This window comes from Trachymyrmex cornetzi, unplaced genomic scaffold, assembly GCF_001594075.2.
Source record: "Trachymyrmex cornetzi isolate Tcor2-1 unplaced genomic scaffold, Tcor1.1 scaffold641, whole genome shotgun sequence".
Taxonomy (NCBI): Eukaryota; Metazoa; Arthropoda; class Insecta; order Hymenoptera; family Formicidae; genus Trachymyrmex; species Trachymyrmex cornetzi.
The window spans coordinates 725945-752017 of record NW_017299961.1 but is presented as its reverse complement, the minus strand read 5'-3'; the positions used below and the strand labels follow the sequence as shown (position 1 = coordinate 752017).

At 35.5% G+C, this 26073-nt stretch overlaps 1 protein-coding gene and 1 long non-coding RNA gene across 4 annotated transcripts in view; one reads left to right on the top strand and one right to left on the bottom strand.

Annotated features, from left to right (window-relative positions):
* Window positions 1-26073, bottom strand: part of LOC108766979 (uncharacterized) — a 62628-nt gene that overhangs the window by 27837 nt on the left and 8718 nt on the right. The window lies entirely within an intron of this gene.
* Window positions 6604-26040, top strand: flz (transmembrane serine protease filzig). Of its 2 annotated transcripts, XM_018516576.1 has the most exons (9): window positions 6604-7125; window positions 14905-14992; window positions 20016-21301; window positions 21425-22360; window positions 23114-23576; window positions 23787-23979; window positions 24293-24558; window positions 24817-24971; window positions 25521-26040. In XM_018516576.1, the coding sequence occupies exons 1-9, from the start codon at window positions 7114-7116 to the stop codon at window positions 25680-25682; spliced, it is 3561 nt and encodes a 1186-aa protein (XP_018372078.1). In that variant the 5' UTR covers window positions 6604-7113; the 3' UTR covers window positions 25683-26040. The 2 variants fall into 2 exon arrangements, with proteins under 2 accessions (XP_018372078.1, XP_018372077.1); XM_018516575.1 differs by having other exon boundaries at window positions 20016-22360.

Here is a 26073-nt window from a genome sequence, read left to right as displayed (position 1 = left end):
GGGGGGGGGGGGGCTACCCTAATCTACATATTTACCGAAGATCAATATGTATTCTATAAACATAGTCCTCAAAACCGATGTTATTCAAAGATACATTCCTTCGAACATTTGGATACGTTAATACATTTTGATATGAAATATATAATATCTCGTAAACTATTCATGTTTTGATAACTGTATCTTAATATTTTTGCACATAATAATAAGCTAAAGTAATTGATGTAAAGAAAACATATAGTTGCTTTTAAAAATATATATGTAATTTGCAGTATGTAATTATACATATATTACTTTCTTACTTTAAAAGTGATAGAATTAAAAAAATTAAGTTTCCCAGAAAAGGGGAGCAACTATTTTTCAACTTGACAGAAAATTGACTAATCAAATAATATCGATAAATATATATTCTTAACATGATAAATGTCATTTTTGTTATTTCCTTTTCACAATCCTTAAGAAATCACTATTTTTGTTGTGACAATTTTGACGATCTTTTTTATTTAAAAAATCATCTTTTTTGAGTTGTGAGACGGTTTTTTATAAAGTCAAGTTAGTTCACTTATAGCGTTTTTCACTGGCAAAACTGATGCGCACTCAGTGCACATTAAAGCTGTCGTACACTAACTTAATCCGAATGTAAAAGTGAGATATCTCAATTAATAAAATATCCAATGTATATTTTATCAAATATCATAATAAAATATATTGAGGATTTCGCGGTTTAATCCGTTTTTATATTTTTATTAAACGTACATCTTTACATCAATTTGTGTAAAACGGCTTTAAAGTGCACTGTGAGTGCGCATCAGCTCTGACAGTGAAAAACGCTATTAGATGATTGATAAGATAATATTTACCTAACTCATTTACGGTAATAATTTGAAAGTATATACACTGAGAAAAATTTCCGGGCTTTATCCGTTCAAAAAGTAACAAACAGATATTTCCAATTGATTTTGATCGGATTTATAAGACTATCCGATCAAATTCATCGGATAGTTCTGTAAATCCAATAAATTTAATCGGATAGTCTTATAAATCCGATCAAAATCAATCGGAAATATCTGTTTATTACTTTTTGAACGGACATTTTTCTCAGTGTAGTTAATATTTCGTTCAATATTAAATATAATGAAATATCTGAAAGTGAGGGTGTGTGTGTGTGTGTGTGTGGGTGAGAGAGCATAAATGTGTAAAAAAAATTTAGCACATTTATTTTATTCGATGCGATTTGAAACATAAACCGAAGTAAACATGTATTTTTTTACACAAAAACTTCATATATAAATATAAATAAAATGCGAAATTTTTCTCTGTATAATACGTTTTATAACAAACATTGATCAAGCTCATGCTATTTTTATATGATTTTTTATTTAATATCAATATAAAAATATACAAAATCAATGGTTATATAACACTGAATTTTAAAATTACTTTGAAATTATTAATAAATATTTTATATATATTGTACTTCATTCTTTTTAATTTTGTGCTGTACAAATGCAAATATTTTTCAAATTTCAGTTGTTTGCAAGGTTATTTAAAACAAAATTATAAAGTTTGAATGTCATTTAACTACGAACAAAAAATGAGATCCGGATAAGTTCGATGACAAATGTAAGTAAGTTGGATTTCGCGATATTATTCAAATGCGTGGCCGAGCATTAATATAAAACAGTACCTGAAGTGAAAGAGCTATGAGAACCGAGACCGTTATCAATTACGCATTCCTGCGTTGCAAGGCTACGTTTGAGAGAGCCATACATGGATTCTTCGAGACCCGTCATAATTTCACCATGATTATACGCGGGAAGCAAATGGTTTCGTGGTTTCACCATCTCGTACGAATTACAGGATATAATCGTCAATTATTGATGCTCGTCCACGATGAAGGCACGTTGTTATTGTTTTAGAATTGTTGATTTCTACGAATTATATTTCCTACAATGTGTGTATGTGAGCTCTAATCAAATTCTATTAGCAGCTAGCTACGACTATCATCTGCTATTAGGACTGTAATATTGATAACAGCATTCAATTACACTGAAGATAAAGTAGTTGATGAAGGTGTGAATTAACATTTATAAATGCAAGTAATATTACGATAATATGTGTTTTCATTATAAAGATTATGTGCTTCGCGGATTTTCTCCGTGTCCAGATCCATTCTCGGAATGCTAACGTTTCGTGAATCTTGCAGTCCACTTCATCAGGGCGAGAAGCATCCTGATACTGTATCAGGCTGCTCCTCGCCCTGATGAAGTGGACTGCAAGCTGCAAGGTTCACGAAACGTTGGCGTTCCAAGAATGGATCTGGACACGGAGAAAATCCGCGAAGCACATAATCTTTATAATAAAAACACATATTATTTAAATATTAATGTTTTAATTTCTACATTTTTAAGTAAATAATACACAAATATATTTTATATAAGATACTATTAATAATTATTTTACATTTTTATAAAAAATGTCTCAGCTCCTATATTTTTAAAATATTTAGATGATAGCAAAAAACTATGAAACCGTCAATAATTTATAATTATATATAATGATATATAATATAATATAATTTAAAATTATTATTTTAATTCTTTTATTATTGTACATTAGATGTATAATTATATATAAATATTATAATCGCATGTGTATAAAAAATGAATTGCGATGTAAGTTTTAATTACTTAACATCGACACAGTCACGACGGTCTGATTCTGAAATGAAGTGAAATTCAACTACAACATGCTAATTAAAATTCCTAGTAGTGAATTGCTATTCGCGAAAGCTGTGACGTACCTTGTCGAACGTTTCGTCTCGCTCCGATTACACAAATAGGATTACGAGTAACCTGTTTCCTTTTTGAACGTAAAATTTCAATAAATAGCAGGACAATAACGCATAGAGTTGAAAATAATTTAAAATGATAATTTCTAACGGGCGAGACAATTAATCTGTTAATTAATTAATGTAACTAATTGTATATTTTGCATAATATAAAATTAATTGCTATTTCGCCGCAATATATATGAAAGAGCTCATCAGTTCCAAAACGATAAATAATGAGATGTACAAAGTATTCATAAAGGCCGAAATTAAACTTATAACAATAAATATTCGAAAATACTTCTTTCTGAAAGAATACAGGCTTCCAAATATACCTACTGTACTAGTAATAGTACACGGGAAGAACGTTCTTTTAAAATTTACTCTGAAAATATGTAGTTGTAATACAATATAATATTTTAAAGATTTTTACCATGTACTTCAGTAAAGTTGATCAAACTTATTTTATACTTTATTGTAGTTTTATTAATGAGAGAAATTTACATTAAAATTCTTCGAAATACAATGTTGTCCTACGACTGTCACATTTTCAGGGTAAATTCTAAGAAGAAATTCTCTCCGTGTAGCAAATTCTTTTATTCTGCTGGTAAGTCCTCGAAAGTTCATAACTTTTTATTATAATGTATTTTCCGACATAAGTTTAGATGAACTTTTTTTTAACTACTCGACCTCATTAGCATATTGTATAAGTTTGGTATCTTTATCAAGTCTTGTATATATATATACACAGGTTTACATTATAATATTTATTATTAAAATGGAATGAAATAAAAAGATCATTAAAAGTTGTTCAATATCTATTCTCTTCTCTGTCCTTTGAAATTTATTATTCGATAAATTTAACAACACTAAGCATGGCTTTAACAATGCAAATCTGGCGTTGTGATCTCAACGCATTATGTCATCAGCTTCGCGTGGTGTATGCGCACGCTGAAAGCTCGAAAGTCATCAGAATAAGGCAATATTGCAATTTCCGCATGCAGCTCATAGTATTATCGCGGTAATAAGGATATATGCGAGTTTCGTGCTTTTCCTAGTATTGTGCCGTGTAATAAAAAAGCGCTACTCTCCGGCTGGTTAAAGTCATATTTTCTCCCATCATCTCTCATCTTACGCGTACTTGCGAAAGTTACTTTGATTAAAAATAAGAAGTACGATTTCTAATATGCAGAATAATTATTGCGTTAATTAATAACCATTTTAACTGTAATGGTACACATACATATACGTACGAAAGTATTTGCGATTTTCATCCAATAATCAGCATTCCGTTAAGTGTGTGTAGTTAACAGTAATGAGATAATATCATTAGTAGGACAGACCTTTATATCAAGCAGACGACAGACGCGTTATGCGAGTTGTATTTATCTCGTAATACAACTCGTTATAGCACTCTATTGTAATTATCCTCTTGTATCTGGAAGTAGGAACACTTACTCGCGGCGAGAGAAACCAAAGACGCGCAGACACCGGAAATTGGACGTTTATTATTAGCCGCTGATTAGATCTCCGCATAAAGCGTATAAAGAGAAAAATTGTAAAGATATTAAATACTGTTGGCTGGAAGAAGGAAATTAATCGCTACACTTCCAAGATAAATTAAAGGATAAATTTTAGACAAGCGTGCCAAAGAATTATTTTTCTGCCAACAATTTAAGTTGAACTCCAGAAATAAAAAATTAATCGAGAGAGAAAGAGAGAGAGAGAGAGAGAGAGAGAGAGAGAGATTAAAAACAAAGAGAATAAAATGTAATAATAAAGCAAGTTAGTGTTAATTAGTACATTCTGATCGAATTATATACAACAATTTCACAAACATTCCGACCTGTCATCTTCAATGCATGAAAGAATCACAGTTACACAAAATAAAAATAAAAATACGATAAATAATTAAAAATAGAATAAAATAAATACACATGTATATAAAATATGTAATACAAAATAAAAATAAATAAAACTGATTTCACGTATAACGCTTACAATTTATCACGAAATTTGTCGAAATGTATAACTGCAAAAACATAAAAATTGGCTTGCGCCACCGAAATTACTACGTAAAATTAACAATAGTTCGATACTGAAAATTGAACGGCAATTTCATTTTCAATGCTACACGGAGAGAATTCTTTCTTAGAATTTACCCTGAAAATACAATGACAATCGTGGGACAACATTGTATTTCGAAGCATTTTAGTATAAATCTCTCTCATTCATTAATAAAACTATAATAAAGTATAAAATAAGTTTGATAATTTTACTGAAGTGCATGGTAAAAATCTTTAAAATATAGTATTATACCACAATCACCATATTTTCAGGGTAAATTTTAAAAGAAAATTCTCTCCGTATATATCTATAAAATATACATACAAGTTTTCTTTCTCTTATCAAAAATTGCCATCGTAGGAAATGAAGTACTCTGGAATTTTTGTCGATGTAATGAAGAAAATTCGTTCATTTTTTTCAAATCGTTTTTAAAGGCAACATTAATTTAATTAACTTTAAATGCATTATTGTTCCTTTTTTCTAAAATTAAATTACGTAAAGTTCCTTTTGTTGACATCATTATAGAAATGTCAGATGGACGACTATATACTTGTTGCAAAGACTTTTGTTTATAATTTTCATTAAAAAATAATTAGATGAAACAAGACGTGGGAAGAGAGAGAGAGAGAGAGAGAGAGAGAGAGAGAGAGAGCCTGGAACATTTTCTATAGGCAATATCTTAACGATTATCGTTTCGCATGAGACAAGAACAAATGTTATGACTAGAATTCTAGCTCCTCCATGTCGGAAATGTATTTTCTGCAGAACGAAACCCCAGAGGCATGAAACATATTTAACTGTTTCCGCAAGCAACTCACTTGTAGAATAGATCTTCACACACAACATCGAATCCGTAGCGATATTATGTAACTATTCTTTTAACTATACTGTTGATTCTTTAAAAACAGTAGCACATTGACGTGAATTGCTCAATTATTTAATTCGCTACTCTTATTATTAAGTTTTACAGACAGGAAAAGCCGTATAGCGACGTCAACAGTGTCATATTTTAAGGTAAAGAAACTAAAATAACGAATTAATTATTATATACAAATCTTATTAAGAAAAAACTGTTAAGATTTTAAAACCTCCGTTTTAAGATCCTTTAAAGGTTAAGCGACATTTTTTTTAGGAACAGTAAATAGATATCAGTATAAATGCTAACACAGCATAGAGTAACACGGCTGATGAACAGTACAGTCTTGTCATGACGTTATCAGCTGACTATGTGCTGTCATCACACTCATCGAGCGATACTTATTTGGCTTTCCCATCAGAGATTTCCTTCTCTTTTCTGGGAAGAGTAGCGGTGAGAAGACGTCGAGTAGGATCACATCTCATTTTCACGATGGTATCATGAAGCGTTTCCTGAATGGGCAGACAGAACCTGGAGCGGCCAAGAGCGGCCGGTGGATGAGTAGGACAGTGTGTCGCCGTCCTGCACGTTGGGCCCCGTTCTTCTCCACGTGACCTGGCCACTGACCCACTTTGGTTTCTCCTGGTTCCCTCTCTCTGTCTTTCTCCCGACTCCCTACTCGCATTCGACGGCTTCTGTCCTCTGTGCACGGTCCCCCTTCTTCATCGAACCGGGCTTCCGTCGAATGTTGTGTTGCCACCACCATAAACGACTTCCACCATCGGACCGGCCACCACCACCGATCTTCGAAGGCGCCGCTTATGACTTAGCCATGCGATTCCAGCAACACATGCCGTGGCACAAGGTACGACGGCCAGACAGGTACCATCCCGTTTGCTAGCCGGATGGACGATCGCGCGGTACAGATCGGTGCGAGCGCGTAAGAGTCACAGAGATTTTCAAGTGCAACCGGTAGCTAGTCTCGCAAGAACGAATCCTGGTATCGCCGATGTTGCCTGTAGGCTGACGATCGACGGATGTAATAACGCGCGCGATAAGAGAAGATCGAGACACACAAGGTCGGTGCACCGGTTCGAAATTCGATCGCGGACGTTGCACACGATTCATGTCGGCGAATCGACTGGCAAGACGAGAGCAAGTTCAGTGAAGAAGTGCGAAAGGGATCAGTGATCCCTCGAAAGGGAAACCATCGTGAAAGGGACGATCCGACCACGACAAGGGCAAGGTCGCGTTTTCCTCTCTCGCGCGGAAGCAGACCGGAAGAGCGGACCCGTCGTCTGCCGGAATTAAAACAACGTTATGAGACGCGCTTAACGTGCCCTCTCGGTTGCACCCAAGGTTAATGCGCTGCACGGTAAGTGGCTCGGTCCTTAAGGCGTTGTTTGATCGATGGTGCGGCTGGTGGAACGAGCGCGAGATAATTTCCCTCGTGTCTCAACAGAAGGAATTGCTCTGTCTTCATGATACATTATATTCTCGACTTGAGAGCTTTTAACGAATTTCTATATTTAACAAAATGTGAATTTAAGTATCTCATTGAGTATCTCTAATAAAAGCAGCGTATAAATATGTAATTAAGTGGAAGGAAAAGAAAAGGAAGTGTGTCCCTTTGCAACATATGTCTTTGAAAAAATAAATAAGTAAAAGAGAGCACTTTAGTAAAAGACTATTCATTTGAAATATTTATATGGTGTATTTTTTTTTAATTAAAATTTGGATCCAGATTAAGATTTGGATTAAACATCTTGGTGCGTTTTCTTTTCGTTTCATATATTTGCTATGCAATAAATAAATCAGTTTTAACTAATATTATTGTATAACCATTGGAATACTTTATTGATAGGCTTATCTATTTTTAAATTGAAATGTGACATAAATGTCATCGTAAAATATCACTCACAAAATTGAATCAAATTTAATTCTTAGTACACACCATTGGATTATTCGTGTTCTAAGCATTTCTTATCTTTCAAATATTAGAACAATTAAATAATGGCCTCTATCTTTTTTTAAATACACAATTTTATTTTTATTTAACATTTTCTAAAAATGTTAAAATGTATGTACGAAATACTCAATATATAATTTTTATAAAAGTGATGAAAATTAACCCAAGGTATGAATAATCTATCGTGTGTAATAAAGAACCAAAAAATCATCGTGTGTATTAATTAATATTTAGGGAAATGATATATATACATATATAAAAACGTGAGAATAAATTCATGTTGAATTTGTTCTCACAAGAGAAAGTTTAACGCGAGATAATCGGCATGAAATTTAATATCAACGCCAAAGCTCAAACTGTTTACTAAAACAAGATCGGATAGTAATTTGATTCCCGTCGGGAAACCGGAGAAAGCCATGTTCTCGGCATTAAAACAACACACATTCCGAAGATGCAAACAGAAGACCATTTGGCATGCCCCGTTGCATCGCATTTATGAAAGGTATTTCAATCTTTCATATATTCCGTAACTTTTTTCTCCCCGTACATTCTTCGTCCACGCGTCATTAAGCGTGCCCGACATGATGCGTCTGCCCGAGCTAGACGCCGAAAGTTGCCAGGAAGATCTGCGACACACAAATCGATGACGCAAGTAACAGGTATCAGCGACCTGGCTTGCAGCGCGGACCTGCCCTCGTTCGCCGGTAGACGAGAGACGCTCAGCGTGATGCAGTAACCGTGAAGCGCGCACACCTGAATCACGAGAAGTCAGCATCGCGCGAATTACGCTTCCAGTTTTACGTTACCAGTTTCATGCGTGCAACGGTCACGCATAAGGTTGGCGAATCTTAAGCGTGGCGTCCGCCGTAAACACAGTTATACTCGGTAAACATTATCAAATTGTCATAAAAATAAAATAAAGATCATTTGCGTTTTTCTGCCTGAAGTAACCTTTCTACTTATTTACCAGTTACGTTTCTTCACAAACTTTTGTCCTTCTTTATATACAATATATACTGTTATATTTTTCTCTTATATTTGAGTACTCTCTTAGTTCAACGAAGAAGTCCGTGCGGATAGCTTAAGAAAAGAAGACAGATCAAGAGTTAGTTTTGGGAAACTAATAAATCGATTGAAGTATTCTCAGTTTTAAGGATCTATAATTTTCTTATATAATATCTAACAAGATTATATAAGAATCTTTGAATGGATAAAAGATCTCCTATATTGACCCCAAGCACCGTCTACCGCGTACATCTTTTACATACGTATACGTCCAATGTGTACTTGAGCCAGGTATGTGGTGGTGGGTCGTAACGGTTGTCGAGGCTTCGACAGTTCGTTGTCACTCTTTCCAATCATGTAGACTCATTCGCACATTTAACGCTTCTACGCCTTTAACCGGTTAATCCGTAAAAAAAGATTTGCATTTGTAACACATGGCGTCTTTTAAAGTTAATTCACATGCAAACAGAAATTCACCGCTAATGCGGATTTTTCACGTGAAAAGAATTAAATTAACCCGTTGATTTTTTTTAAATATACAAATCACGTTTTCCTTACTTGAATATCTATCGACATCCCTTCGTAGCTTTAACGTAAACAAATTATCTAAATGAACTCTTTGATTTTAATAAAATAATCTCTATAATCTTAACTGACGTAAAAATTAACATATAAATCGTAATTAATGTATAATTAATTACTTATTATATAAATCGATTAAAAAGTTATATTTAGAAAATTACGCTTAGAAAATTATGAAACATAAAAAGAAAATTATATACGTAAATTAAATTATAAATAGATGAATTAATCTCAACCTGTATATAAAACCGTTACCGATTAAAATTTAAGTATGTAAAAAATTGATTAAAAACAGGATTTCCGCTTTCATCGAAAAAGTCTCTTTCTAACCGCAAACGGTTACGCAGCTTTTCGTATCATCATTGCCACGTTAACGTACAATACTGCGGCTATCACTTTCGATGCTTCGTACAAGGCAATCGGATATTGAGTCTTCCATGTTGAAACGAGCACAAGAGGAATCGATCGGTTTTGCACGAATGATCGCGCTCGAAATGTTTTAAACGATGCGATCGAGTGAAAGCAGCGGCCGTCTGCATCTTCGTCCTAGGTCTAGTTTCGCGCGGACACTTCGCGGACTTCTGTGTTCCATTCGAATGGCACGGGTTCCCTACTTTCTCAGATTATACTTCGCTAATCACCGTCGTCTCGATAATTGACGCTCATGCTTGCACTCGCTTAGAGAAAATGGAGGCCAAAGACGTTCCGACCTGTTGAATTAATTCAAATCGCGCTTATCCGTGAAAAGCGAATCGCGGAAACGAGGCTGAGTGTGAAGAGAATCTTTCTTTAATTCATGAGTAAAAAGAATCTTCTTTCATTCGTAAAATTACTTGCAAGACAAAAATCTGTAAAACTCTAACGGTACTAGACAGATCTCCAATTATATTAACAAAGTTATAATGAGCGGAATTAGAAATAAAGGTCAAATTGTCTCTGCCGTAACTTTCAGCGTTAAATTAACACGGTAATTCGAATGACATTTCGGCATCATCAATCACCCACGCGTATGATGTGATCGATCGTTAATAGTAGCATCAATCGTTGATGGTCTACACGACAGGTTGTCGAGGACGAGGAAGCCCTCGTTGAGGCAATCGGGTCACCCAGATCCAATAATCAAGATCCAATCACATTGAAACTAAGCTTTCTCCGAGGTTCTGTACGTGTGTATATCTACTCGTGCATACGTGCATTGCACCGTACGCACTTGCATTCACGATACTCTTCAGTGACGAACGGCCAATGAACGCGGAAGAATTTTCGATTCTGATGATTCGTGCCTCGCCGGAGGTCGAGGTTGGCAGAGGATCCTCTCGGCAAGGATCTTCTGTGTGACTAGCGTGCAAACGTGGGATCTCGCCGTGTTTTCCCGCAAACGTTTTTTTTTCCGATTCACCGGGAGAATTCTCCTGTACACCTTCTCTGCCGGCAATAAAGCACGTCGAGAGAGAGGACTCGTTTACCATTGATCGTCGCGGCAGATAGCCCGGAAAGTAATGTCCGCGGGAATGTAACATCGCGGTTTTGCGCTGTCGACGATCAATAAACGTAGCAACGAAAGCGCGAAATGACATGGACGATGAGAAATTTGACGTATATAATTTGACATAAATAATAAAAATATATATCATATATAGATGCACGTATTAAGTAAGAAAGTTAAGTAAAAAGGTCAAGAAACGAGCAAAAAATAAGAGATGCTAAAGATAATAAATCATAATTTAATGTCCAATAAAAAAATTGTCAAAAATAATAAAACATTTCAACTACATAGAGTCCTCATCAGCTAAGCAAAGTCAGTTTTAAAAAACTCGAAAATTAGAGTGCAAGAATAGATATCAAAAGAATAAAATTAAGAATAAAACCAATTTCGTTTAATTGAATGAAAATTCTGTGTAGTTGAAACAATCTATTATACTTATTATAATTATTGAACATTAAATTATTGCTTATTACCTTAACATCTTTTGTTTTTCTATCTTTTAACTTTCTCATTTTTGCTTTGCAACACAAGTTTGACTTTTTTGCTACTTATTATGCATGCGTATTTTATAGCATGTTATAAAAAAGGTGGGTCTAAAAAAGTAAAGTGGAGGATGCTACTTGAAGTAAGTGCGTTGAATTCTCGCGTTGATTGGTATAATCACTGACAACGACCGGAAAATGTTACGCGAAAACGAAACACCTGCAACGAAAGTGACTTCCGCGTATTTACGGCCGTACGTAGGGCATACGAAAGGCTCGCACTTGTGTGTTAACAGCATATAACGATGTAACATTCTCACGATGTAAGCCTTGTGCAACTATTACGCGATATACCGACATTATCATAATTCAATCGACCCTGAATCAAGGTAGCCGTGCATGATGAAGTGTGTGTTTAACCTTACGCTTAACTTTAAATAGAATATTTCATAATTATGGATTATGTTAATATATAAGTTAAGCATTACGTATTTATAATCTACAATCTCGTCCTTGCATTGTAAAAGTTCTTATTACATTTGCAAACGTAAATGAAATATATATTCATTATTATTTTTCTTTAGAGTTATCATTTTATTTTGATTATTATTTTACTTATATTATTTTTTTTATAATCTATCATAAATTTTCTCTCATTTCCTCTTGATGAGAACATCGTCATAAAACATTTCATGAAATATTTTTTAATTTGACTAATTTGTTTCCACATATTTATTTTTTAAATATGTATTATATTTTACGGATCAAGCAGCATAATTGAAAATATAAGTGCGAGTCACATTATATACATGTGTATATACATGTGTATATATATGTGTATGTATATATACATATAATTCTAGTACATTTAATGTAATTAGTATAATCATCCAATATTTAATGAAATTAGCATAATCATGGTACATTTAATCAACATCATATAATCGACCGGATGTTCCGTACTTTTTAGGTTAACAGGTGAGAGTATTAATATAGTCATATCAACTCACGTGTCTGTGTGGAACAACAGTTCACTTTAACGGATCGCATTAAAAATCAGAGCGGCACGAACGGACCATAAATAGGCAAAAACATTATCATAACTTATGTCGAAACTATCATTTGGCAACCAACCAATCGTTATGTACCTAAATTGTTCCTTTGTTACAATTTAACTCTACGGAGCTTACCTAATATAAAACTCAGTTTAGTGCTGCGCATCTCATCGATCCATTAAATTCTCAATTTTTAGAGTTTAAGATATACAGTGGTTGCTGAAAATTTCCGCCAACATATAATTTTATGATAATTCTTGTCAATCTATTTTTCAATTTATATTAAAGTTATATATTTTAAGTTAATAAAATTTATGTTATAATCAATTTAGGAATACAAATATTTTAAATACTATAGAATACATTAAGCACTTTTATACTAAATCTTACTTGTAAAGATTTTTTATCTAAACTATACAATAAAGTTGGTTGGAAACTTTCAGCATTGTAGTATACAAAATTAAAAAAATTAGAACTCCAAAAATCAGATTGCCTTAAAACTCACAGACACGTGTATTTTCACTGGCACGTTGACTTAGATGAATGAGGGTAATCTCGTATGACACGTTGGAAGATGAACTTTATAATGGGTTAGCAAGGCCACGGTGGGAATGGGACAGAATGTCGGTGAATTGGTAAACTGGGTCACCAGTGTCTTGGTGAACCTGTGTTAAAGCGACCAGCGGCTTGCCCCGCGCTCATTCTCGTATCTTTGCTTCTCATCGTCTCTCCATTTCTTCTCCTCGTCTCGCTCATCAAGGCTTCTGCTCTATCGCCGAAGATCTCCGGCGACTTTACCTTCAGGTTCCTCCGATATCTCGTTCCCGTTCCTCCGTCTCGTCCGCAGCTATCGTACATCGGGCTTGTGTGACTGACTGTAACGGGATTCCGGACATACGCTCGCGCGCCCGTGTTTGCTTGTGAACGTGAACTTCTCCAACAGGAAACACATGGGTCCAAGGCGATGTTTGCTCTTCATACATTTTGACGATTCACGTGTGAGACGTGTACGAATATTGTATTCGTGGAATTTCGAAGGGATCTTTGAATATGAACTTGACAAAAGCGAGAAAGCGAGTAAAGACACGTGCTTCGTGTTTCGCTTAAAATTTTAACAGTACAATTTGCCTTTATCTCAATTAATTCTATTTTTATCGTTATTGTACTTAGATTAAATTAGATACAAATTTATATTTTTATAAATTATAATGGCGTCCGTAAACCTTTTTTGACCTTTTGCTTCTTACAAAAATTATTAATAGAGCTACATATACTCACTCACGTTTACCTGCGTTTTTTTTGTGTGTGCAAGCATACACCTACGCGATATAAGAGCATTGATTTGTGAAATATTGGTTAACCCTTCATATATTCATCCTTATAAGCATTACATTATCAGTCATTGGATTCACTTGTTCGTTAATCAATAACTGTAATTTGAAATGACACGCTATATGAATCGAGCGTAAACCACGTTTTAGCATATTAGATGAAAATATTTTTCGATAAAATTGTTTCGAATATGCGAAGAGATAAATACGAGATATTTATTTTCAAATATGTGTGTATTCGTTATAATTAAAATTAATTTAATATTGTAATTTACGATCCATTTGGTGTAATATTACACGCTTCATTATCTTCGGTTTTCATATCGTAATCAATATCCATTTTATATGAATGATAATTATTTACGTTATTTGCATCATATCTCATTCAACTTTTTAATTAATTTTTGGAAATAAATTACTATACATAGATCTAGTTAAATTTTAAATAATAAATGTTCGTTAGTGCATATAAATTGTTGCAAAATTAGCTGTTAGTATTTTGTAAAATAAAATTAATTGAGAGAATACGCCATGGGAATCATCTTACGACTCTCAGTTTTTCTGGCATACGTGCGAGAGGCTGATATTTTTGTACCGTTATAGGGACAAAAACACGTGCCAATATGTAGATCTGGTAATTAACTCTGAAAAATTATGGCTGCTGAACAATTATGCCGAAGATGAACTAAAAAAGATCTCTTTTCAATGTGTCAATCAACACAGATGTTATCTCTTCGTAAATTATTCACTTGAAAAGAGAGAATATAATTGATCAACTAAATATCTTCAGTGAACGCTATCTCTCACTTATTTTGTACTTGAATACATTTATGTCATTATGAAAATGGAGAAATTTTCTGGCTGAAACGTAATGCGCGTTTAATGGATAGGATAAGTAAGTTTGTATCTCATAGAAAGAAAATTGTAACTTATCCGCTTTTTCTTGCGAATATAAGCGCTATATGAATATAATGATCCATATATCTTTTACGTCATATTTTATGTCTCAAAGTCAGGTCTTTAAAACTAAAGGGTGCTTTAAGATCGTCGTTGAGCTAGTGCCAAGAGCCTTTATAAATAAATTAACGTTGACTTAAAGCAGAGCTATCTTTAAGTTTGATAAGAACGTTTTAATTTTAAATTTGTGCTTAAAATTTTAATATATTAACTAATATAAGTTTTTCAAGATAAATGTCTTTTCTCAATAAATATCTAGATTTTCTTAAAATACTTTTTCATTACAGATGGTTGCTGAGAAAGGTGTCTGTCTGCTGTTCATCTTTCTTACTCTGACATGCGTCTCTTCTCACTCCTGGACGCCTCAAAATGAAGGTAACTGATACCATCTACATTTCATATATCTATTTTAATAGGACGAAACATATTTAAATATTTCTTGACTCGTCAAACGCGAAAATATTTCATTAACGTATATCTTTTTCTCTCTCTATTCCACATGTGTATTTAAAGAATTGAAATTAGAAACTTGTTTAACGCAAAAAAAGTAACCCACATAATTTACATAATATTTTTCAAACACATCTTTTTCCGCATTATAAATCATTATTTTTCTATCGTTAGAAGGTAATATATACGTGAGAAACGCGAAAATGAGGCAAAACTCGGATTTCTACTTTTACAAATTATTCTCGCATATGCATTCTCGTTAACATGCATACCAGTGTCCACGGCTCGTATACAAAATGATATGTTAAAGTCGGCGGTCATTACTGACACCAAATTCTACTTTCCGTCTTTCTTTGAGCAAAATCAACAACAGAGAGGTGGAGCCGAGAACGAAGCTTTTCGCCATATGCCATTTATTCCGGTCGCGCGTTGAGCGTATAATACAGACGAGGTGAAATTCGATTTTCTGCCGAGCTGCGCGAATATCGATGTCTCACATACGCCGCTTTCGGTCCCTTCCGGCGAGCATGATGAGAGGAAGGTCAAGGGTCGTCGGAGAAAAGCCGCGCGTCAGTGTTTCACGTTTTAACTCATCGCGAACTTTTTACGAATTTTTGGCACGGCAAATATTGACATTGTATTCTGTTTAGAATTTCACACGGTCCTTCAAAAGTCACAAGAGAGACGTATCCGCTCATGAGTTTGTTGTGTGAAACACATACAAATTTTAAGATATTCACGCGGTACTCGAGATGAAAGTGGCGCATGTTGTCGGAGCAATATCGTTCCAGATATATATTCTATATTCACTCAATTATTCATGTTATTGACGTGTTTATGGAGAATAAACTTCACAACGTGACGGTCATTTTAATGACAGTGATATTGAATTAAACGTGATTATTTAATGTGACGTATAACAAGCGATTTGGGCAACTTCAATTGAAGAAAATTAATTCAGTTATATTAATTAAAACATGACGTGAGATTGATATAAACAGACGGTTTTAATTAATGTATAATTGAATCAATTTAAACAAAAATTAAATACAAATTTCAATTAATAAAAATAATATTTAACATTGGAAATTAAAATGTAACGACAAACGATGATTCTATACGATGAGAATCTACTGCGAGAAGAAGATTGACTTCAAGCTTCTCATTAAACACAGTTAAACAGACGACAATTCTAGGACACTCTTGTTTATTGACGGCGAATTTTCAAATGTCATCTATCGAACACGTCAAGTTTTCAACGTCGTGAATCCGAAAGACGCTCTCTCTCGAAATTATTCTTACAAGCTGGCATATCAAACATGTAACTATTATATTTAAATATTTATTAACGATGACTTTGACCTATATATCAGAAATTTACCTTTCTCTACTTTCGCACGTTGATTTGTGTCAAGAGACTTTGTGGCTCGTACGACACTCGTGATGGCATTTACAGCTCTATAATAGTTTATGATGACATTTCTCACAGCGCGTGAAATTTCTTCTCGTTAAGAATTCTCTTTCGATTCATTTGTTATATCAATTTGTATGGGATCTATAAAATGTTGAACATTTTTTTATCGAGCGCCTGCATGATAATATGACGAAAATGAGAAGCTTGTAAAATTAAATAAACAAAACAAAGTTATCAATTATAAAGAATAATAAATTTAATGCGGAAATTGAAATAAAGATTTGTTTAAATTTTTTAACGATAAATGCATAAAATTTGAAACACAGTAATAAGAATCTATTTATTTATTTGTAGCGCTTAACAGATTATCGAGCTTATATTTTATCAATTATTGATTATTACTATCAGATTTCAGGGCAATAATAAAAATATCATATTAATTGAAAAAGTAAGTTATATAATACAAATATTACAGAAATATAATAGAAAATGTAGATTAATACAAAATGTAGAGTAAAATAAAACTTTTTAATAGTATCAACTTATATATCTGCTTTAATAATACCCATATTTTAGCTGCTTTCGTCCTATCTGCTTCCAAATGCACATTGCACCCTGTCGACAATACACATAGGAAATACATACGGGAGCGAAAAATTTAGCCGTAATACGGGTTAATTATTACTGCTATTTGCCCAACATATTTTGTCCCCAACATATATTTTATCGTTGCAGTACTATGATAGAATAATTGAAGGACTACACACATCTCGCAGGAAATTGTGCATCATCATCTTTATCGCGATACTTGTGTTTAACACATTAAGTATTTTCTAAAGTGCTCATTTTCTCGAGATCGGTTATAGATTGAGATCAATAAACCATTAACTGCTTAGTAATTATTTTCATTGTGTAAGACATATAATCTAAGATGTAAAATATATAATCTATATAATCTATCAGATAAATATCAGTACACGAAACAGTATACATAAAAAAAACCCATGCAGTAACGCGATGTATTCAATTTAATTCGCGTAAATAATTCACGAAGTTTGCTACAAAGCTTTTGGATCATCGTGCATATTTAATGCGACGCTCTCCCGTTTTGAGCAAACTCTTGTTAAACGTAACATCAACAGCAAGCGTTTAATGCTCGTATTGCGTCACATGTCTCACAATAATTAATTAAGGTGTATGCACTTTATCCTTTCATACATATTGTCTATTAACTAGCATGCCTTACATGCTCCAGAATGGGCATAATCGCGCTTCTACGGCTCACGTAGCCAACCCATTTTTCACAACACTGTGCACAATCCCGCGGCTAATTTAAATTGCAAATTGCCCTCTTCTATTTTCCGCGTCGCGTAGAAAAGAAAGTTGTACAACCCACGACGGACGTCGCAAAAAATATGTAAATTTTGCACGAGAACATATTTACGTAACAAAGAGCGGGCATATAAAAACGATGAATTTAATTCTTCAAGTTCCTAATCAGTTGAGAACTCAAACTTTCTACCATGACTTGATATTGTTGTTATACATCATTATATATATTATTCGAACATTACAAATAAAAAAAATTTATCGCGCAGATGTTTATTTCCATATTGTTATTTGATAAATATTTTATTACTTTACATTTATCGCAATTGATATTTATTTTATATTTTTTTATCTTGCAATATATAAAAAAATCTGAAAGACGAAAGGTGTCTATTCGAGAAATGTAGAACATCTTTCAGACAATTTTATGGCGAGTTTTAGGCTTTTGTGTTCTTCGGGTATGTGTTATATTTGGAAACGAGCGAATGCAGTATATCGAGACTGATAAATATAAGATAGATCGGTAAGACGCGAGAGTACACGCATAGCAAAAATCTGGAACGCCAACCGCGAGTATCCAGACAAGCATCGCGGACGGATCGCCGAGTAGGTCATCATATATCGGCAGTGTGCAAGCGCGTAGAAGGCACGTGCGCGGCGGAGCCTACATGCCTGCTCGTCTATGCTTTGGTCAGCTAAGCATAACCGGAAAAAGATAACCGCGTATGTGCAAACACAACACACGCGCAAAACGGGCGTGCATCTCGTAACCGACGTTTTCTCGCCGATATTAATTCAATATTGATGTTGATTCATATTTTCTCTCGCGTGCTCGAGAGAAACAAGCTGGAGAAACAGGAAAGATGTTATCGTCAAATCTATATGATGGGAATTAAACGAAAGAGGGAGGATAACTTTTAGAAGAAATAACCTTCCTTTCGTTCTTCTTTCTTAAATGAATCGATATCTACGCGATATCTATATTTATACTCTTCTTGCTTCGTTCATTCTATTGCAACATCGGTGACTAAAATGGAAACGTTACAAAGATATACGATGTCCATATATTTTGACCCACGCAAAAACGGTTGTTTAACGTTTCTACCACGGGTTGCATATCGCAACCAATAAATCCTCGATCCGATATTCGATTTCTCTTTAAGGGTAAACCGAAATTTGGGGCAGTGTCTCGAGCTACGTGAACGCGGTACTCTTCCGCAACCCAAATACCAACCGGAGCGAACTTTGGATGCCTCTTCACAACATGCTACGATAATTTATTTTACAAAAATAAACTTTTACCGGTTTTTTTCTTCGGAAATTGTGAAAGTTCTCTAAACTAATATCTTATGATATACACGTAAAATAAACGACCAAAAGACCCCACATTAATTATATGGAAAATTATAGATCTTAGTGAAATGACTTAATTTTCACATAATATGTGTGAATAAGATATCATAAATACAAAATTGATGCACTCTAAAAAATATCAGTGTGGATTTTACATCTACCGGTGTCCGTAATTCTCACTGTATTAGTATTAATATTAACATCAACATAATGTTAAATCCACATCATAATAGTGTTGATATAAATAATAAGTAATTATATAAATAATAAGTAATAATATTAGAGAGAGAGTAATTCAAGATTGAATTATTTAAAGCAACGAAGATCCAGCTTCCGTAATAGGCATTTAAATTTCTAGTATTGATTGTGTTTCTCACATATACGGTCTAAAATAAAAATATTGTATAAATAATAAGGTTTTAAATCCATACCATATTGGTGTTAATGTGAACACTAACACGATGAGAATTGTATAGACACCGCATGTATTAAATTGATATTTTTTTAAGTGGATAATTTTTGAGCTATGGTATATCAAAAGTATACTATGTGAGCACAATTTGACACCTTTTATACATCCTAGCTCAAAAACTATTCATTATTGAACTTTGTATTTATGACATTCTTGTTCATCACATTGTAAAACATTATATGTGAAAACTAACTCATTCACTGGGACCAATTCTCCATATAATTAGTGCAGAATCCTTTATAAAAACATATCATATAAGCTTCTTTTTATATGAAATACGCTATTTTTTTCGATTCTTTCTCAAATTAACTCTTTGCACAAAACAAAGAGAAAAGTCGTGAACCTTATAGGATTGATCTTTTATTATAATTATTTTTCAGGTAGAAAGCTGTTCGGTGGCTACACGATAGTGCCGAAGGTGTGTCGGCCGTCATTGCCGCCGCGTATTAAGTCGAGCGAGCCACCGATATGCATGTTTAATTATGAATGCACACGGCGTAACGGTGAGGTCGTCGGCGCCTGCATGGACGGCTTCCTTTTCGGTGCGTGCTGCCAATTACCACCGAAGAGCTCGATGAATAGCAACGATGATCTGCCCAGCACCGAGGAGTTTATCAATTTAGAACAGATCGACCATGTACCCGACATACCTATCCTGCTGAATTCGGACGGCATGCCGATTGGCATGTCATCGAGTGGTGAGACCACGAAGACTGATAAGCCAAATGTCTCTAGTGGCGGTGAAACGATATACACGAAGATCTCTAGTTCGAATCAAGGTTCTTTATCGATGCTATCGTCGTCAAACAACGCTGAAAAAATTCAATTTCCCCAACAGACAAACATAAATCAGTTGGCCGAGGGCTTCCCGGCTCTTTTGGGTCAGCAGGACATTATCGATGATCTAAGATTGCCAGAATTATTGATGCATTCAGATTCTAATAACGATATTCAGAATCACCAAGATCCGCCAAGAGAGAAACCAATCACTACGTTGCTGAGTCCCGATCAAATTTTGCAAATAGTGGATCCAGTCGATCAGCTTCCGGCATTGTTCTCGCACGGACTAAGCCAGAACAACCACAGCGATCCAGAGACGATATTGTTGAATGAGAACGGTACAATGCTCGAGGAGATCAACAATCCGGACGAGATTTTCCAACCCTCCTCCACTGAAATGCCGATCGATAAGATCACACAAGATGGAAATATGTGGATAAAATTTTCAGAGCAGACTGAATCCTCCATGCCGGAGTTGACGTCGCAAGCTCCCAAATTGACATCTATAATAATGAATGTGCCCGTGGTGACTCAGATGTACACCAATGTGCAAAAGCTCACGAACGATCTATCCAGCACACTGCTGGCAAACACATTCGAGAAAACGAGCACAGTCGAGAAGAAAATGACTACAAAAATGATGACGAATTCAATACAAATTGAAACTACTACGCCAATGATCTCCTCTAGCATCAAAGACGACTTGGTGAAGGTACCCACCATTATATACGATTTGCCATCGGGCAACAAGAAGAAGGATGATGTTGTTTACGACAAAGAGGAAATCGCCATTAATCACATAATCTCCATTCTGAATGACACCACTCCGAATGCGGACGTATCAGTGACTCTTCCGGTTCCTAATTCCTCGCCGGTTCAGGCCTGGGTGAGTATTGACGAGACCTCAAAACCTATCCATCATGTCAAAGTCAGTTCTGCAAATTATCGACCTACAACGCCCGCGTCCTCGACTTTCCCGCACAGTTATTACAAACCTGGTTTCATACAGTCTAAACCTTCATCGGCGTACTACAACTACGAGCTCGTACCTACCGAGACGACTTACACGTCGCATCATCAGACATCGAGTGGCTCACGACCATCCACGCAAACGTACTCCGGCGCTTCCAGCGGCGGTTTCATCAGCAATCGACCTACGACAAACCCTCCGGCGCCTACCGTGATAGTTCTCGGCCCGCTTGGAACGAGCTTTACCACGCAAACTACTCAGAAACCCGTCACGAGAAAGCCTTCGGGCACAACTACCAAGCCCGCTTCAATTTCGATTAAAACTACTCCTGTTAGACCTATTACCCTAATCACCAAGAAACCCAGCGTGTCCACTACCATAACTCACAACATCAGCACCGTAATTTCCAACGTCGCCAACAACAACGTGGTCTCTACTAGCTATATCAGCGTCAACCTGAAGGATGGCACCAGCGCGAAACCAACAGTTGATGTTAGCACCGAGGCGATCGAGGAAAATGCAAGCACAAAGATTCGGCCGAGCACGAAAAAGCCCGTGATTTGGACCACGGTATCTTCATGGTCGAGCAAACCAACGTTCAATCTAAAGCCATCGACGTCCGGCATCAATTGGCCAAACAATAATTTGACACCAATTAATAATATTATATTCAAAGATACCGTAAACAAGGCTACCAGCACCACTGCTGCACCTTGCGATGATGAGACTGCGGCACCAGACGATCTCATCAATTTCCCACCAGTGCGGAATCCGAACCTTAACATCTCCATGCCGATCTCGCAGCAGGAGAAGCCGACAATTGTTGAGGCGTACAATAAAACCGGGTATCCGGATATCGAACTCATCAGCGAATACGATATTCCGACACCCACGTTCGTTGAGGATGATGTGCTGACCAACAAAGTTGACGCTTTCGTTGTCAAGCTCGTCGAGTCGCTGCAGGGTACTTTTGAGGTAACAAGATAATTTGTTTTTACGAGCGAGAGAGTTTTATGCTCCTGTGTCGTTTAACGAAGTTTTAGATTGCTTTGAGTTTTACGTGGCGATATAGCTTAATTTTCAGCGCTTTGAGCGTTACGAGATAAACACAGTTTACATTAATGTCTCATTATTTTTATACTTATAAACCAAAACGTTGAAAGCTTAAATTCTTTGTTCTCTCTTGCTTCTAAAAATTTTACACATGAGTTAATTTTCCTCGAGTAACACTGAAAGCGACAAGATAAATTCAAACATTAGTATAATAAAGTTAAAAGTTGTCTCACATAATAATTGTCCATGTTAAACTGACATATTAAACTTGCATTATTTTTAATTAAAAATACATTATTATTCTTTGCACATTTTTAGCTCATTTAATATATTACTACATTGTTTTAACCCTTTAAATTTTTGAAAAATTGCTTAATATTAATTACTTATTAAAGTGCCCTCTTGAATTAAATTAAAAAAAAAATTTTTTTAACATGGTTCCAATCTCAGGTCTGAAGGGTTAATAATAAATATCTCGGTCTGTATTCAGGACGTACTTTTATCAATAAATGCGCTTTTATTTCTAAAATTCTATATGCAACGTGAACTATATGCTAAGTGCGTTCAACATTATTATAAGCGCGTTTTGAATATTTCTAAATACTGAATACGAGCCTTTGTTTCTAACACAGAATACTTGTGTAATTTGTTTTTCTTTTCTGATCGCCTTTTTAGAATCTAAAAGACATAGTCTACACTCGAAATGGCACCGTAGAGAATTCAACATCTTCTACCGTAACGAAAAGACCTCCAACTGGAAGCACTACGACAAAAAGACCTACGCGAAAGTCCACAACTAGACCGGCGTCGTCCTCGTCGTCGACGACGACGAAAAGGCCATCCGCGACCACTAAGAGGCCTACTCGTCCAACTCAAAAACCGTCGTCGTCCGAGAAGCCAACGCGTCCCACTAAAGCGACTACTCCGAAACCTAAACCAAACACATCGCAGAACGTCACAACGAAAAGGCCCCAAGTAATAACGAGGCGTCCGACAAAACCGACCAGGAAACCCACGACTGCATCGTCCAGCAGTACGGAGGCAATTCTGCTAGAAGAAGAACAGAGTCTGCACACAACTGCAAGCAGCATTGCAGAAACGAATGTCATCCAGCAGAACGTAGCCGACTTTAGGACTCGTAAGTGAGCAGTCGACAAGTTCGCAAAATTTTTGTAAAAAATTCTACAAATAAAAGATCCGAACATCTAAATCGGAATCTCGTTTCTTTTCTACTTTTTCACTAAACCTTATATTACTCTGTTTCAAATCCTTTATGAAAATGTGTATTTTTAATCGCAATTATCACGACTGTTATTACGGTCACCATAATGATTAATTGCGATAACAGAATGCGGCGTAAGACCTCTGATCTCAAAAAGATCAGGAAAAGTAGTCGGCGGAAAAGGCGCAGATTTCGGAGAGTGGCCATGGCAAGTTTTGGTTCGCGAGGCGACCTGGCTCGGCTTGTTCACGAAGAATAAATGCGGAGGTGTACTTATCACCGATAAATATGTGATAACAGCGGCCCATTGTCAACCAGGGTACGTTATACAAATTTATTTGAAATTTCACCGAAAATTAATAATTAACACAAATAATATGTTTATGTCTATATATAACTATACTATATTATTAACTTTATATATATATCTATCTCTCTCTCTTTCTCTTTCCCTATGATATAAAAATTTTTAACTTCTATTATTATTTTGTTTTGTAAAAAATATAAAAATTTAATGATTTTAATTTTTATCGATTTTTTAACCAAGCAGCATTCAGTTAAATAACGAGATGCTTTGTGTAACTAATAACAATTGAAAAAATACAAATATAGCATTATTTTATTGTTAGTAGCTTCCTGGCTTCTTTGGTCGCGGTGTTCGGCGAATACGATATTTCGGGCGAGTTGGAACCAAAACGAAGCGTTACGAAAAATGTACGCCGTGTCATCGTGAACCGCGGTTACGATCCAGCGACATTCGAGAATGATGTGGCGCTTTTGGAGCTCGAGTCACCGGTGCAGTTTGACGAACACATCGTACCTATTTGTATGCCAGAAGACGGTGTCGACTTCACTGGTCGAATGGCGACGGTCACAGGCTGGGGCCGACTTAAATACAGTGAGTATCGATTTTCGTTCACCCAATTTGTAAATTGCGAACGCCTTTGTGTACACGACTCATGCAGTAAATTTCCCGCAAGACTAGAAAGTACAAAATGGAACAGGTTACCGTGACGAGAGCAGAGTAACAACTTTCACGATGACTCTCGTATAGCCTCCTACGCGCCCGAATTCTGTCCGCGGTTCTATCGTGACTTTCTTTTCGCGCGTCATCTCGCCGTCAAGGTTTTACTAACGGTAACGCTACATTCGATAGATGGTGGTGTGCCGTCGGTGCTGCAGGAGGTCCAAGTGCCCATAATGGAGAACTCAGTTTGTCAGGAGATGTTCCAAACCGCCGATCACGTGAAATTGATTTTGGATAGCTTCCTCTGCGCTGGATACGCTAATGGCCAGAAGGATTCTTGTGAGGTAATCGGATGAGTTGCTCCCTACTGTATTCCATTAGCTTTATTAACTGTTCCAGCTGTTAGCGGAGCCTCTTTGATCTTATGGCAAATAATGTGATTACTTTGTTGGCTGCACGTGCGAAGCTTCAGTATAACTATACATAATCTACATAAGCTTCAGTATTACTATACATAATCTACTTGATCTTCTATTGTACAGGTCTTATTTTTCATTCTAGAGAAAAATATCAAATGTATTTGTTATCAGCCACCATCTGCACTACTTTTTAATCCTAATCGCTAACGCGCAATTACCCTTGATCACACGTAGAAAATTCATGTCAATATTCTTAATAATATTGACTTTTTATTTTTTATTTTAATTGTTTTCATCATTATTTTATTGTGGAATTTTTTATTTTATTTTAACAAATCTTCAATATTTTGGCGATTAATCCTTTTAACTTGTTTGTCAATGCTGCGATAAATAACTACCTTGCATTCTGCAACATTAATACCGAAAATAGGTCTTGCATAAACAATTATAGACAACGGTAATGATTTTCTTCAGGGTGACAGTGGTGGTCCGCTAGTGATGGAACGGCCAGACGGCAGATGGTTCCTAGTCGGGACCGTGTCTCACGGTATTAAATGTGCGGCTCCGTATCTACCGGGTGTGTACATGAGGACGACTTATTACAAGCCCTGGCTGCACAGTATCACCGGAGTCTGAGAAGCTGGGTCACAATCGTCATCTTACGTTCTCGCGTAATTGCGCGAGCGGCACCGAATGCCATTCTGTATAAATGTACAAAGGAAGTCTAATTTATTTCCCTTCGAGATAGAGCGTACTTAACTCAAATAAGTAACACAACCGCAGATGTAACCGAACTTGAATGTCAGAAGGCTGTATCGATTTCTGAATAATAATGAGACGCCTTATTCTCTTATGCATCCGTTATTTCATGTTTTCTATTAGTGCAACGGGAATGACACTTGCATAAGCAGCAACTTGTGCTGAGTAAATTTTATTGTAGAAGCAGAGAAATGCAGAGAGAGAAAGAGATAGAGAGAAAGAGAAAGAGAGAGAAAAGGAAAAGAAAGAAGAGACAAAGAAAAGGAGA

Coding starts and splice junctions, on each gene's coding strand:
- flz (XM_018516575.1), top strand. Junction 22,361..23,113: donor CGCTGCAGGGTACTTTTGAG/GTAACAAGATAA, acceptor TCGCCTTTTTAG/AATCTAAAAGACATAGTCTA. Junction 23,577..23,786: donor CGTAGCCGACTTTAGGACTC/GTAAGTGAGCAG, acceptor TTGCGATAACAG/AATGCGGCGTAAGACCTCTG.